The following is a 15487-nucleotide window of genomic DNA, read 5'->3' as shown; positions in this document are numbered from 1 at the left end:
TGGATATTCCGGAAAACTACTGCATATACACGTCTGGGACATGTTTTATTAGATTCACCAGAACCAATAACAACAAAATAAATGGAAATCGTGCTTTAACCTCGTACAGTTTTGCGGTGGCTTCATATTAGCGAAGTTGCTAAATTTCAGACAAAATCTTTCATCAGTCGTAACTTTGTAACGAAACATTTGCGGACCTATGTTTATATGAACTTTTTTCTTTAGTTTTACAACAGTGTGCTGTTTTGTTTTCTTCCTCCCAGTTCGTTTTAAGAGAAAATAGGAAATTCGTTTTTATGGGTTATTGGCTTATAATTCGAATACTACTGTGGTATCTGAATCGTTCGAAACGCTGTAATTCTTCCCATTCGCAAATCAAATATGTAAAATATTGTACTTGGGGCTACTATTCTCACATATTCAGTAACTGGAGAGGGCCCTATGACATTCCTTACACCAGCGATGCCGTTCATTTTCCCATTCATTTTAAGCGACTTCAACTCCCAATCAATGTTCGTTGACAACAGCAATAAACAAGGCACAAGACCAGAAAGAGTAGACGACATTTTTCACATATACACATCATTCTCAGGTAGAAGAAGTCGTAAGTGGTAGAAATACCGAAGTAGTTACCGAGAGTTGAGCGCTGGACTTTCTTGATTTATGATCTGGCACTTATTCTCCGAGCCGTAGTTTAGAAGTAGAGGTTGATTGCAAATATCAGAAACAGTATTTTCTGAAGTGTCTGAATACGGAGACTGAGACTCAGAACAGTGGTTATGGAAAAGTGCCAAACGTCTGTGACTCAAGGAAAAAAAAAAAAAACCAAGACGACAGAGAAAATAATACATTACGAGAACTGGTAACGAAGTTTGTGTCTTGAAATTAAAAAGAGTAATTAATTATTGTGAAGAAATCTGGATAGACGAAGAGAGCTTTAGAATCAACAGATGAGTTGTTATAATAGGTAGTATAATCATGGTGATATGTAGACGTCTGTGGAGAACGTGTTTGTGTGAGGAAGGCTTTCAGGACTCTGCCTTCAAGGTGAGATCGTATACTAGCATCAGCAAGCTGAAAGGGCAGACAAAAGATGAAAGTCACGGCGATGTCCAGTCCATCTATTCCTGCAAGCGAGGTTGTTTCGATGACCCGTTTTTGGAATGAAGATGACAGACTAGAGGAACACTGCACACCTAGAGGTACACATTTACCATTGTGTCAAATCCACACCTCTGCGTAGACATTGGCGTCTTTATTCCCTAAGCCACCTTATGGTGGTGAGTGGGGATGGGGATGGGGGGGCTACTCAAAATGTCCCTGTTTTATTTGCGAATGGTGCTGGGAAGAATGACTGTCGGTAAATCTCTGTACGAGCTGTAATTTCTCTACATGGAAGTAAGTAATACTTTTTCCCATCCATCTATTGATGTAACACCTCAGAATTTCAACATTAAACCTCTCCGTGATGTACAACAACTGTTTCGTGAAGTGTGCCCCTAGTTTGTTGAGCATCTCCATAATGCATTCGCGCCGAGTAAACGATAGCGCGTCAAAACTTGCTGCAGCTCTTTAGATCTTTATTCTCTCTCCTATTACCCCAACCGAAAAGTGTCCCAGATCGATGAACTCCGTCTGAACAGGCCTCGGAAGGTCCAGCGGTACCGACCGACCGCCGTGCCATCCTCAGACGGTAGGTGGCTCCGGATGCGCGTATTGAATCTAGTAGGTCCTCATTTTGCCTCACAAGGGATGAGTGCACCCCGTTTGCCAACAGCGCTCGGCAGACCAGAACGGTCACTCATCCAAGTGCTAGTGAAACCCCACAACGCTAAACTCCGTTAAATGTAAATGCCGTGTGGCTAGGGCCTCCCGTCGGGTAGACCGTTCGCCTGGTGCAAGTCTTTCGAGTTGACGCCACGTCGGCGACTTGCGTGTCGATGGAGGGGAAATGATGATGGCAAGCACAACATAACACCCAGTCCCTAAGCGGAGAAAATCTCCGACCCAGCCGGGAATCGAACACGGGCCGTTAGGCATGACATTCCGTCGCGCTGACCACTCACCTACCAGGGGCAGACTAAACTCCGGTGAGATGATGAGAATCGGTGTTACCCCTGCGACAAGGCCGTTGGTTCCAGACAGATGAACGGTACTCAATAATCGGTTGAACTTGTTTTTTGATCCATATCTTTACTCGGTCAATTGCATTTCCTTACTATTCCCTCGATGAGTTTCAAGTATCTACTTTCCCTTCAATTAGTTTCAAAAAAAAAATGGTTTAAATGGCTCTGAGCACTATGGGACTTAACTTCTTTGGTCATCAGTCCTCTAGAACTTAGAACTACTTAAACCTAACTGACCAAAGGACATCACACACATCCATGCCCGAGGCAGGATTCGAACCTGCGACCGTAGCGGTCACGCGGTTCCAGACTGTAGCGCCTAGAACCGCTCGGTCACTAGGGCCGGCCAATTTGTTTCACTTTGGTCACTTCACTTCAGATCGCTACAGATAATTAATCCCGAGTATTTTACCGTAGTTACTGTTTCCAGTTATTTGTCGCCAGTAATGTAATCGAATGTACTGGCATTCTGCGTCTATTTATACGCAATACCCAATGTTTATTTACATACAGTGCTGTTACAAATGATTGAAGCGATTTCATAAATTCATTGTAGCTACGTTGGTCGACATATTGTCACAAAATTCAATAGTCATACAGAAAAGCTCAAACTTCTGTATTGCTCCAGCCGCACGTCATATTTCTGCCACAACAACGCAGTAGTGAGCATTTAGGCAAGATGGCGCCAGGCACCAAGATAGCGTATGTTGTGCTTGAAATGTATTCGCATTAGCCTCCCGTAACAGTGCTACGATACTTCGAAGATCCACCAGCTGCGAACTGCATTCGGCGATGGTGCGCACAGTTTAAAGCTTCAGGATGCCTCTACGGGGGGGAGGGGGGGGGGGGGGGGAGAATCTGCACGCGCTACTTGCAGCGCATGGAGACCGACAGTGAGGAATTCATCTATTAACAGAGTGGTGCTCCACCCCACTTCCACCATTATATTTGTGAATTCTTAAGCAGGAAACTGAGAAACTCTCCCGACGTAATCCCTTGCGATTTTTTTTTTGTGAGTATGAAAGATTTTGTGTTTACACCTCATCTACCAACAAATCTACCAGAATTGCCAACTCGCAGCGACAGTACTTTTGGTTAGAGCCCGCTGTGCCGAACGTGGGAAGAACTTAATTATCGACGTAATTTGCAGAAACAGTGAAGGGCATAAATGGAGCAGTTGTAAGATGCTCAGAAGTTTTTGAGTTTTTCTATGTGTGTGCAAAGCCCTGTGACAATATGTCAAATAATACAGCTACAGAAAATCTGTGGAATCGTAAGAATCATTTATGATAACCTTGTATTTGTTCAACTGGAAGTACCTGCTCCTCCGCAGTTACTTCTACGTTACACTACTATCTTTTGGTGCTGCAATCTTCATACCGACAACGTCGTCCTCAAATAACCATACGGATCTTGCGGCGTTACCCACTAGATCAGTAATATGTGTTATAAACGTATGTTTCTCTTGGTACTCCTGAAATTACATCTGTCGGGAGAAACATGTTGAGTTCTGTCTTCTTAGAAAACCATGAATCCATTCACAAATATGATCCGATACTCGATCAGATCGCATTTTGTCCACTATACCTTAGCGCGGAACTCTATTGATTGCCTTCTGGATAAGCCAAGGAACAAGACAGCAACATGACTGCTTTGTCAACGGCGCTCCGGATTTCATGGACGGACAGGGTGAGCTCAGTTCCTCTATCGCAAGGTCTCCACGTACAGAATCCATGTTAATTTTTATAGAAGAGTTCCTCATTTTTCTAAAACGTCTTAGTCCATAACTAAAAAGCATGTCCCATAATTATGCCACAGACTGTCGTCAGCAGTGTTGGCCTAAAATGATATACGTATGTCCGACGACCTTTCTTTGAAATAAGAATTACCTGCTTTCCTGTTGCTTGGTATCTTGTATTGCTCCAACAATCCACAACCTCCAACAACCCACAAGAAATTGCTGCTAGAAGGGGAACAGGTCTTACGCGGCGTAGCAATGTCAGTAGACCGAATTCGGTATTTCGATCTTCTCTGTCATGCTAAATTTCGATGCCAGTATGATCATGAGCGACTGAATAGATGATTTCGATTCGCTTTCTTACTTTACGTAAGAGCAAAAAATCTTAGAATTCTTTGTGAAATTTCTCCCCAGCATTAGACAATATGAACACAGCATTCTGAGGAGAGATGAAAACCTCCGTCTGTGTGTTTGAAGACATTGGTGCACACACAAACAGGAAGTAACCTGTTGAGAGAGACAGAGACAGGAAGCGAGTCGGGAGTTTCCCTATCAACAGAATGTCACCACCTGATGCTTTGAGGCAGCAAGATCAAAGGAGGTTGACTCCAGTCCGTGGTCGGTGGTATTTAGAATCTTGATCTATAATTAGGTCATTGCGCGGTTTTTGAACTCCATGGCGGCGCCTGGATGACAGACACATGCGTGCAGTGGACTCCAGACGGCGGCTACTATACCGAACTTCATTCCATTGCTCGTTGCTTACAGTTACTGCGTTGTGGGATGCATGGGTTAGGGATGCAGACGTGAGCTCTACCCAAGTGGGGCACCCAACTCTCCCACAAACAGATTAAATAAAGAATATGCATTAATATATTATTGACCATGATTTGCATTTCGTGTCATGAGGTCCTTCCGCTCCAGCACAGAGTGAGTCTTTTTCCCACCAATTTCTTTCTGGAGTATGGTGAGGGAGGGGATGAGTGGTAGGGGGACATCCTCTGGTTATGACACTGTGCACTAGCTGAGTCGATTCCTGCTCATAAAGGTGGGCAAATACACGAAAATTTTCGAACAAGACAACACATTCAATCCGCATCTTTGGAATTACGTTATTTGTGCATGTTGTTGCTGGACAAGGTAATACTTGCACCTTCCACAGCAACAAGTCTGCACCGATTGAGTGATTTTCCTGACAATTTTTTGCTGTACATAATGTTACGGACAATAAAATAATTTAATATCAGAAATGGTAAAATAATTTATATTAAACTGAGTGAAAGTTCAAATCCGCTTTAGCTGTTTATAGTGTTCTCCCGTGTATGACGACCGGTTTCATACCCTGGAGGTATATCTTCAGGCCATATAAAACTAATACCTCATGTGCCCCGAACGTTTCACCCCATCTCTAGACGCCTGTGCATTGGAGGTTAGAGCAGTGGTTTTCTTATAGGTGGCGGAGGAAAACATTTCAGAGGCACCGCCGCTCAGAAAAGACACGAAGGGCATGAATGAAACCACTGCTTCCTTTGGGACGTCGATTCCCACACATTCCGATGCCGAAAACAACAGCTAGCAGTGTGAAGAGCTATAGAAATACTTCTTTGACAACCTCAGTTACTGTTGACGCCCTGGACGATTCACCCCTTCTCTCAGGTCAACTCTGCTGAACATTATCTGACCTCTTTGGAGTGTACCTACCGTAATTTTTCCTCTGTTATGCAAGGTGGAACCACTAGGTACCTTTCAAAACCATTCGGCGAAATTGGAACGTGGTCCGAAGCAGCAAAGGAAACAAGTTCTCTCAGTCCTCCTGTTTCGCGCCATCCTGTGGCGTGATCACCGACGGGATGCGAGAGGATGCGTCATTGACGCACGAGTGAATGAATACAATGGCAAAGGGTCCCTCTAACACCCTCAGTTCGGCAACAACCTCGGCGCCACCCTCTCACCTTTGTTGGGCACTTTGAAAATGTCCTTATACGGAGACAGCCATTCACTGATTTCGAGGCGCTGGTGTGACGGGCAACGATGTCGACACAACACAGCTGGGTGGCGCTACGTCGCTGAACTGAACTGGCGCCTGCTTGCCGTATGCGAAACCTAAGCGGAGTGGAAACGGTTGCACATCCCTGCGGCACGTAGCCATTGCTGACTCTGTTGCAAGGACATTTTTAAAGTGCTCAACAGAGATGCACGATTGTCGCCGAACTAGGTTTTCTTTAGAGGGAGCGTTTGCCGGTTTATATGCGCACGTATTAATCCCGCACTACCCCGTGATCGTGCCAGAGAAGGGCGCGAAGCGGAAGGACTGAAGAAGTTTAAACGCCCTTTGCTGCTTCGGATCACATTCAAATTTCGTCGAATAGTTTCGAAAGGTCCCTAGTAGTTCCACACTGTATAGACAAACCACTACACACCAAAGGTGTCAGATCTCGTTCAGTGGGGCTGCAGCTTTACGTGTCCTTAGAAAAGGGTTAAATCTTCTGGGGATGTCGAGAACGTCGCTCTGCACATTGCACTGCTGACTGTAGTCTTCGACCGCGGAATGTCTGGGAATCAACGCTCCGAGGGCAGGGCTGATTTCGTTGACGACCTGTGTGCCACTTCCTGAGGCCTTTTCATGTCGCTTCTGAGCGCTTTCCTAGGCCAACCAAAAATTTAAAAAAAAGTATCGCGTGATTTCAAGGTTGTGTGCTGCGGTCCTGGCATCCATCATAGGGGCATCGAAAGAAGGGGTGACATGTGATGAGGAGGTGATATGCCACCTTCCCATCGTGTAACACGTCCACGGTGGCACTGGCCAGAATTGTTGTGAAACTGGATGCCACCTTATAGCTCAGGTGAGCTTCTGAGCTCTGATCTTTCTGTCGCCGAGCCAGAGGGTAATGTCGCATGGAGCCACAGTTTCACACCGTTTCAGAGGAAGGTTTTAAGCACCTTTGAGCCCAATTTCAAACCTCGCGTCGCACTGGGAGCCAATGACAGGGTTTCGAAAAAGTGAACCGCTAATTGTATTCCGTAGTCTATATTACTAAACACTATCCTGGGACAAGATAGCGGTTGCAGTGTAGGGGCAACATAAATTCATCTTCAGTATTCTGCGTAATTTTTAAAAAATTTTAATGCTGCCGTACTCTACTTAAAGGGTATAATATTATTTTAAAAGTGTGACACAACAAGGCAAGTTTTACAGTTAGAAACTTTCTCGTCCGTTTTGAGATGTCATAACTGACGACGCGCAAGAATCCGGATTTCGTTCATCCAGTATTTGAGAATTAGCGCACTTACTGACTTCCAGTAAACTATACACATAATTTCAAACCTTTATGAAACTTCTTCTAGCTGACATCCCCACAAAATGATGAAAGGAAAAAATGTATCGCTTACTATATTTTCGCTGTTCATGTAGTCAAATTTGAGCAACTTCTTTAATACCTAACCTATTCGCAACGCGCTTTTGATACGGGTTTCACGTAAGTCACTGAATGTACGTGCAAAATTATATCATTGTGCGATGTATACATTAGTTCAGGAGGTATGGCTTAGTAAGCATTAAGATCCGTGAATAAATTGGTTTTGCTTAAAATGGAGCGCAAATTCACAGGTTCTACTCATCTATTGTTTCATAATGAGAGCACTTCACGTCTTCCAACAGATTTTAAGCGTAATTTCAAACCTTTCTTAAAGTCTCCTTCGCTTACACTCTTCGAGGCAAATATATAACACGTGTAACTCATTTGTGAAGTAATAAGACGGCTGAAGCTGTTTTCTGCGTGGGGATTCAGTTCTTTAAAGATTTGGGCGTTTAATGGTTTGATAATATTGCGAGACCAGAGTCTGCGGTTTCAGATTTGTGGCCCGGCTCCAGGCCAGAATGTCACGCAAGTCAAAGTCGAGTAGCAAAGAAGTGTATGTTTCGTTGGCTCCTTCATGTTCGGCTTTGTCTGGGAATTTGACTGGGAATGCAAAAAGAAAACTTTGCCAGTTAACGATTTACTGCACACAAACCGATCCTTTACCCCCAGTGTGTAATGTGGAAGGCTGCTTTATTCACTTTCACAAGAAGAAAAACAGTACTATCTTACCCGATTAATTTTATCTTTCTGACTAGTGCCTGTTCGTTTTTGAAAAAAAGTCAGCAAGAGTAGGACAGAAAATAATTCCAAAAGCGCTTTTCCGCACAACTTCCTACACTGTACAAACCTTACAGGAAAGGATTAGGTATGAAATAAAAAACCACTATTGAAATACTTCAAAATTAAAAAACACACAATTATTACCTTAATTACGTAACTCTTTCATAATAATGACAGATAGATAGATAGATAGATAGATAGATAGAGAGAGAGAGAGAGAGAGAGAGAGAGAGTGAGAGTTAGTTTTCATTTTCAAGATTAACAGTCAACACAGGTATCTATATATTTCTTATAATTGTTCCTTTTCTTGAAATTCGCTGATGAATCACCGCAAAAAGTATTGTTCGTTATCTCGCATATGTTCTTTTTTAACTATAATGTTTATTTCACTGATCTACATTGAGGTAACACTCTGTTTCTGATTACACTCTGCCCTCTCAGTTTCCACTTCTTTTGCCAACATTAGGCGTCTCAAGAATTTCCGTTTCCACATGGTTTGGCCAGAGCGAGTCACGTAGTGTTCATTGAAAAACACCGCTTATCAGAACCTCGCCGTAGTCTTTTGTGAGGAACCATAACTTGTTAAAAAATATACAGTGAAGGAAAAAGGGAATGAGAGCACCAACGAGGGGTCGTGTAACATAAACGAAAGTAGGTAGGCGAGTTTCTGTATCTGAAAGACGATGCCTATTCAGACTTCGTGCCGGTCTCATGAGAGTAGTGCTAGTGCTAGTAGCGCCACTATGAGCATGCAAATAGGGTTTGCGTGTAGCGGCAGTGAGCGGTAGCTGCGTGTGGTGAGTTGACCAACAGCAAGAATGTCTTCAAGGGGACAAAGGCGCCACTATCACACTTCATCGAATTTCAACGAGGTCATGTAATTGGGCTACGAGAAGCCTGCTGCAAGACTTGGCAGTAATGTAGCCACTGTACATGATTGTTAGCAGCGGTAGGCTGGAGAAGTACCAGGCTCCGGACAGCGACGTGCAGCTACCGAAAGGGAAGGTCATCGTGTTGGGCGTATGACTCTGGTGCATCGAACTTCATCTGCAGCAGCAGTCTGAGAGCAGTTGGCACCACAGCGACACAACGAACTGTTACAAATCGCTTTTTTCAAGGACAGCTCCGAGCCAGACGCCTTGTAGAGTGCATTCCACTGACCCCAAACAACCGCCGTATGAGACTTCCGTGGCGCCAAGCGAGATCTCATTGGAGGCAGGGTGGAGGACTGGAGGTCTGTTGTGTTTTTTTAATGAAATCAGGTTCTGCTCAGTGCCAGTGATGGTCGCTGGTCGCGTGTTGGCTAGAAGGTGAATAGCTGACGGCCCGCAACAAACCTGCTTGCGGTCTGGGGCGCAATTTCATATGACAGCAGGAGCACTCTTGTGGTTATCCCACGCACCCTGACTGCAAATTGTACGTCAGTCTGGTGATTTGTTGTGTCGTGCTGCTATTCATGAGCAGCATTCCAGGAGTTTTTCCTCGCGATACCGCCCGCCCACATACCATTGTTCTAACCCAACATGCTCTACAAAGTGTCGACATATTGCCTCGGCCTGCTCCATCGCCAGATCGGTCTCCAATCGAGCACATATGGGACTTCGTCTGACGATAAGTCCAGCGTCATCCACAAGCAGCATTAGCCGTCCCTGTACTGACCGACCTAGTGCAATAGATATGGAACTGCTGCCCACAAACTGACATCCGGCACCCGTACAACAAAATGCATGCACTTACGCCTGGTTGCATTCAACATTCTGGCTGTTACACCGGTTATTAATGTACCAACATTTCACATTTGCATTGGCTTGTCTCGTGTGTTCATTAACCTGTGATCTTGCAATATTGATCACTTACGTATATTACGTGGACGAATGTATTCCCGCAGTTTCATTATTCTACATTAATTATTTTTTGGTGTTGTGATTTTTTTTCGTCAGTGTGTATGTAGAGGGTGACTAAGTTGCCCCTACCGTTGTCGTTTTGTACAACCCACAATATTAACTGCTGGGCGCGAGATTTTCATATTCTCTCGCTCGTTAGTCCTGCAGAAAAGACGAACAAAATCTTTTTGTAGGAAACTTAATGTAGTTAAATTTAGTACTTGTGAACGTTTTAGTTATAGCCGTGGTTTTCGAATTATTCAAGAAAACCGTACAAAAGAGATCTTCAAATGCACCCATACTTCCAAATTCGGCCGCCATCGGCCAGTACTTCTAGTAGGTTGTTCATTGCGCTCTCTCCTACCATTGTGACTGCACAAATTATTTCCCACATTCTACATTTTTTGGTCTTCATTAAGAGGTTTTATTCCAGCAACTGCTTAGTCGAGCACTTACAAATTCTAAAATTGGCATTTGTGTAAATTTCGCCCAAATATTTTGTGAATTTTAAAAGTATAAAATAAAACAATTACATCGTTTTATTCTTCAGGCCTTCTGACTACGAAACTACCGTACTTGTAAGGGTTAAGTTTGGATCGAATTGTGAGCGTAATTAATTTTAGCATAATTACCCTCACAGGCACGGTTAAATTACTAGTGTTAAGGACGGTAGCCCACACAATAGAGACATAAAATTCGAATTCTTGGAATAGCTCGTGTGCCCGGAAATTTTTTTCAGTGGGAGGAGGGAGTGTCGCATACTAGAAACACTGACTGGTGAAGGATGAGTGTGGGGTGGACTTGTGTTTGAAGGACACTTTTGTACGTTTCCTTGAATAAGTCGAAAACCGTTGTCCCCAGCGAAAAGGTATCCAATAAAAAACTGAACTCCATTAAATTTCCTACAAAAAGGCCCTGCTAATTTTTTGTGTGTTTAGGACTAGTAGTTTGCGTGTAGAGGGCGAGAGAATATGAAAATCTTGTGCGTGGCTTATGAAGGCCATACATAACGTCGCAGGTTGCATAAAACGACAGCGTTCGGGGCAGCTGAATCATCTTGTATATTGAAACGAAATGTGAGCGAATTCTACTGGTCTTTAACAATTCAGTGTGCACTGAGATGATGATAATGGTGTCTTCATAATTACAATTTTCATTTTCTATACACAGGAATATAATTGAACTTCTATTTCTTCACATCTTTTTATTATCATAATTCATTGAAAAACTTTCTCAGAAACAATTTTTGTGGGATTTAATTTACTGCAAACAAGAGTCACCACTCAGGAAAGCAGAAAAAAATCACAAGTAGTAGACTAATTGATTGTTTTTAGACTAATTGATTGTTTTTTGATTGCAGATCTCCTAATTGAAATGTTGGGCGTACTGGCCAGTTACAGTATAACTGTAAAAGAACTGAAGCTGCTGTTTGGTGCAATGAAGGCTGTGAACGGAAAATGGGTAAGGGAACACAAATCACGTAGTTGCTGAATTAATCTATGTCACGTGAGAAAGTGATAAAAATGAATATATCTGTGACGCTCAAGGGTTCAAATCTGATCCGCAAAATTGAATCCATGCATTGAAGGCTCTGACTTCGTTGGTTGTTATCGATTGTCGCGTTGGTGTATTCTTTATTTATAACTGATTAATGGAACACCTACTCTCATGAAATATGTCAGCAATATTATGACTGACCTTTTCTTCCTGTTGTTATCCGGATGAACTTGCTTGCTTGCTAATCTGTTCAGCAGTTCTTCCACAAACCCTACAAACCAACCATCCCTGGTATCCCGTTCACCCAACTGGGCCACAAGTTTCCGGACACTGATGAATTCTACCGATGGATGTTTTAAAGTTAGTGCGCAGATAGCTGCGGGGTCACATTGCAGCCGATCACATCGCCCGAACGTACAGACTTCTGACGTCGGTCAGTGAAATTCAAATCAGGTTGTTTCCTTCGATCGAATCGAGCACTGTTCTCAAACACGGAGTATAGCCTCTGAGAAAGTGATAAGTTTGGTGCGAGAAGTAGTAGTTTGCGGCATTATGAGGATGAAAAATAATTACATTCGGGATATATCTCGGAATCTGTGGGATGAAATCGCAGCTTAATAGGGAACAACGAGTAGGCAAAATCTTTATCTGACATTTCAGGCGTTAATTATAACCTCAAAAACTAATGTATTCAAGTGAGAAGGGTGTCGTATCTCACACTTACAGTTACTTTTTTCGGTTGTGTGGGAGCTAGCATTTGCTGTCTACGGATTATTGTTGTTATTACTATTGTTTACTGGCGTTTTTATGCCAGTAGGATGACAACTGTTACATGAATTAGTTTGCAAATGTGGTATACGAGTTTCCACTTCTCTGTGCTTTAGCTGTTCACAGTTTCCTATTCTGAAACTCAAGTTTATCTTTCACACGTGTGCCGAACGACAATCGTTGAAGATTAATTCACATATTATGTTTATTTTGCTGAATTTATCTGAAGTTGTACAAGGTGCTGTAATCTTGTTTTTCAATGCCACCACATATGTAATTGTTTCTTTCTTCGTCTTACTTATGCTCGTAAAACTTATCTGGTTCTTGCAATAACTGAAGAAAGTGTACAGTACTCTTTACGTTCTTTTCCTAATCCGTATAGTTCATTCATTTAATAACACAGCCTAAATGCAGCACTTATCTGCAGTCGCAGAAGCATTGCGGCATCTATCTTGCCCAAGGAGGTTAAAATACATTCTAACCTTCTTGGTCGAGTAGTTAATAATCTTACGTAACCTCCTTACCCTGCGCCGAAAACGGAAGAAAGAGACCGGACGCACTGTCGTCCGACGTTAGCAGGCGACCACTGGCGACGATGTATGGTGACCGTGCGTGTTGCTGTGACTGTGATCTAACATTCGGTTAAAGTGCTTAGGTGCTTACCGTGTCGGCAGCTCTTCCACTGCGTGGCGCTGTTGGCAGTTCGTTCCTGTTGATCGTTGCCAGTCGGGTGGTACTATACAATAGGCAGTGAGAATCTTGAATTGACTTGCTTAGGCGGGAGAGTTCATTGCTTTTATTGACCTGTCTGTTATAGACCGTAACGTTGGTTTCTGGTTTTCGTATGTATTTCCTGTAGTGTGTGTTTCTCTGAATGTGATAGGATTTCTTGAGATATTGTTGCGTATTTCAGTGTCATAGACCTGTAATAGGGTAGGAGTAGGAATTAAACTCCATGCAGAAGAAATAAAAACTTTGAGGTTACCGATGACATTGTAATTCTGTCAGAGACAGCAAAGGTTTTGGAAGAGTAGCTGAACGGAATGGATAGTGTCTTGAAAGGAGGGTGCAAGATGAACATCAACAAAAGCAAAACGAGAATAATGGAATGTAGTCGGATAAAATCGGATGATGCTGAGGGAATTAGATTAGGAAGTGAGACACTTAAAGGAGTAAAGGAGTTTTGCTATTTGGGCAGCAAAATAACTGATGATGGTCGAAGTACAGAGGATATAGAATGTTGACTGGCAATGGCAAGGAAAGCGTTTCTGAAGAAGAGAAATTTGTTATCATCGAGTATAGATTTAAGTGTCGGGAAGCTGTTTCTGAAAGTATTCGTATGGAGTGTAACCATGTATAGAAGTGAAACATGGACGATAAGAAGTCTGGACAAGAAGAGGATAGAAGCTTTCGAAATGTAGTGCTACAGATGAATGCTGAAGATTAGATGGGTAGATCACATAACTAATGAGGAAGTATTGAATAGAATTGGGGAGAAGAGAAATTTGTGGCACAACTTGTCTAGAAGAAGGAATCGGTTGGTCGGACATATTCTGATCACTAATTTAGTATTGGAGGGCAGCGTGGAGGGTAAAAATCGAAGTGGGAGACCAAGAGATGAATAAACTAAACAGATTCAGAAGGATCAAGGTTGCAGTAGGATAGAGTAGCATGGAGAGCTGCATGAAACCAGTCTCTAGACTGAAGAGCGCAGCAACAGTGCCGTTGTGAGCTGGCGAAGCCAAAGAATATGCCAGGAGTAGGGTTGCCGTATTTAGCGGGGACCTCGTCGGGACACACTGCTGTGGGAGTGTAGAAATTAAATAAAAAATTTATTTACAACAATTATTTTTATTTAGAACACAATTATATGCTACTAGTTGCGGTAGAAGCAGTTGGTACATCATTTGTTTCGGAAGATTTCATCTTTTTCAGCAAGTCTTTTTTCCCTCCTACATATGTATAGAACTTCATGCAAGTCATTACTGTAACATTGATTCCACAGTCCCTAGCAGCAGTGGAGTTCTTTCGTCAGTCCACTGGGTCGGCATCAGCGAGGATACCCTTTCCACGGTGAAGTTGTATGCGGGAATAGAAAACAAATACTCGCATAATTTTAGCAGTTGGCATTGACGTTCAGGATTTTCGTTTTCCTTAAGATACACTACTGGCTATTAAAATTGCTACACCACGAAGATGACGTGCTACAGATTCGAAATTTAACCGACAGGAAGAAGATGCTGTGATATGCAAATGATTAACTTTGCAGAGTATTCACACAAGGTTGGCGCCGGTGGCGACACCTCCAACGTGCTGACATGAGGAAAGTTTCCAACCGATTTCTCAAACACAAACAGCAGCTGACCGGCGTCGCCTAGTCAAACGTTGTTGTGATGCCTCGTGTAAGGAGGAGAAATGCGTACCATCACGTTTCCGAATTTGATAAAGGTCGGATTGTAGCCTATCGCGATTGCGGTTTATCGTATCGCGACACTGCTGCTCGCGTTGGTCGAGATCCAATTACTGTTAGCAGAATATGCAATCGGTGGGTTGAGGAGGGTAATACGGAACGCCGTGCTGGATCCTAACGGCCTCGTATCACTAGCAGTCGAGATGACAGGCATCTCATCCGCATGGCAATAACGGATCTTGCAGCCATGTATCAATCCAAGAGTCAACAGATGGGGACGTTTGCAAGACAGAAACCATCTGCACGAACAGTTCGGCGACGTTTGCAGCAGCATGGACTATCAGCTCGGAGACCGTGGCTGCGGTTACCCTTGACGCTGCATCACAGACAGGAGCGCTTGCGATGGTGTACTCAACGACAAACCTGGGTGCATGAATGGCAAAACGTCATTTTTTCGAATGAATCCAGGTTCTCTTTACAGCATCATGATGGTCGCATCCGTGTTTGGCGACATCGCGATGAACGCATTTTGGAAACGTGTTTCGTCATCACCATACTGGCGTATAAGCCGGCGTGATGGTATGGGCTGCCATTACGACCCGTGGCTCTACCCTTCATTCGATCCCTGCGAAAACCTACATTTCAGCAGGATGATGCACGACCGCATGTTGCAGGTCCTGCACGGGCCTTTCTGGATACAGAATATGTTCGACTGCTGCCCTGACCAACACATTCTCCAGATAGCTAACTGAAAACGTTTGGTCAATGGTGGCCGAGCAACTGGCTCGTCACAGTACGCCAGTCACTATTCTTGATGAACTGTGGTATTGTGTTGAAGCTGTATGGACAGCTGTACCTGTACACGCCATCCAAGCTCTGTCTGACTCAGTGCCCAGGCATATCAAGGCCGTTATTACGGCCAGAGG

At 43.5% G+C, this 15487-nt stretch overlaps 1 protein-coding gene across 6 annotated transcripts in view; it reads left to right on the top strand.

The window, feature by feature from the left end:
- Positions 1–15487, top strand: part of LOC126281932 (neurobeachin) — a 2071601-nt gene that overhangs the window by 1106296 nt on the left and 949818 nt on the right. For all 6 annotated transcript variants that reach the window (XM_049981271.1, XM_049981272.1, XM_049981275.1 and 3 more), the window contains exon 4: positions 11247–11347. In XM_049981271.1, coding sequence (XP_049837228.1) covers positions 11247–11347 — 101 coding nt within the window. The remainder of the gene's footprint in view (positions 1–11246; positions 11348–15487) is intronic.

Source organism: Schistocerca gregaria, chromosome 7 (assembly GCF_023897955.1).
Source record: "Schistocerca gregaria isolate iqSchGreg1 chromosome 7, iqSchGreg1.2, whole genome shotgun sequence".
Classification (NCBI taxonomy): Eukaryota; Metazoa; Arthropoda; class Insecta; order Orthoptera; family Acrididae; genus Schistocerca; species Schistocerca gregaria.
The sequence above is the reverse complement of the archived record's forward strand: the minus strand, read 5'-3'. Positions and strand labels throughout refer to the sequence as shown.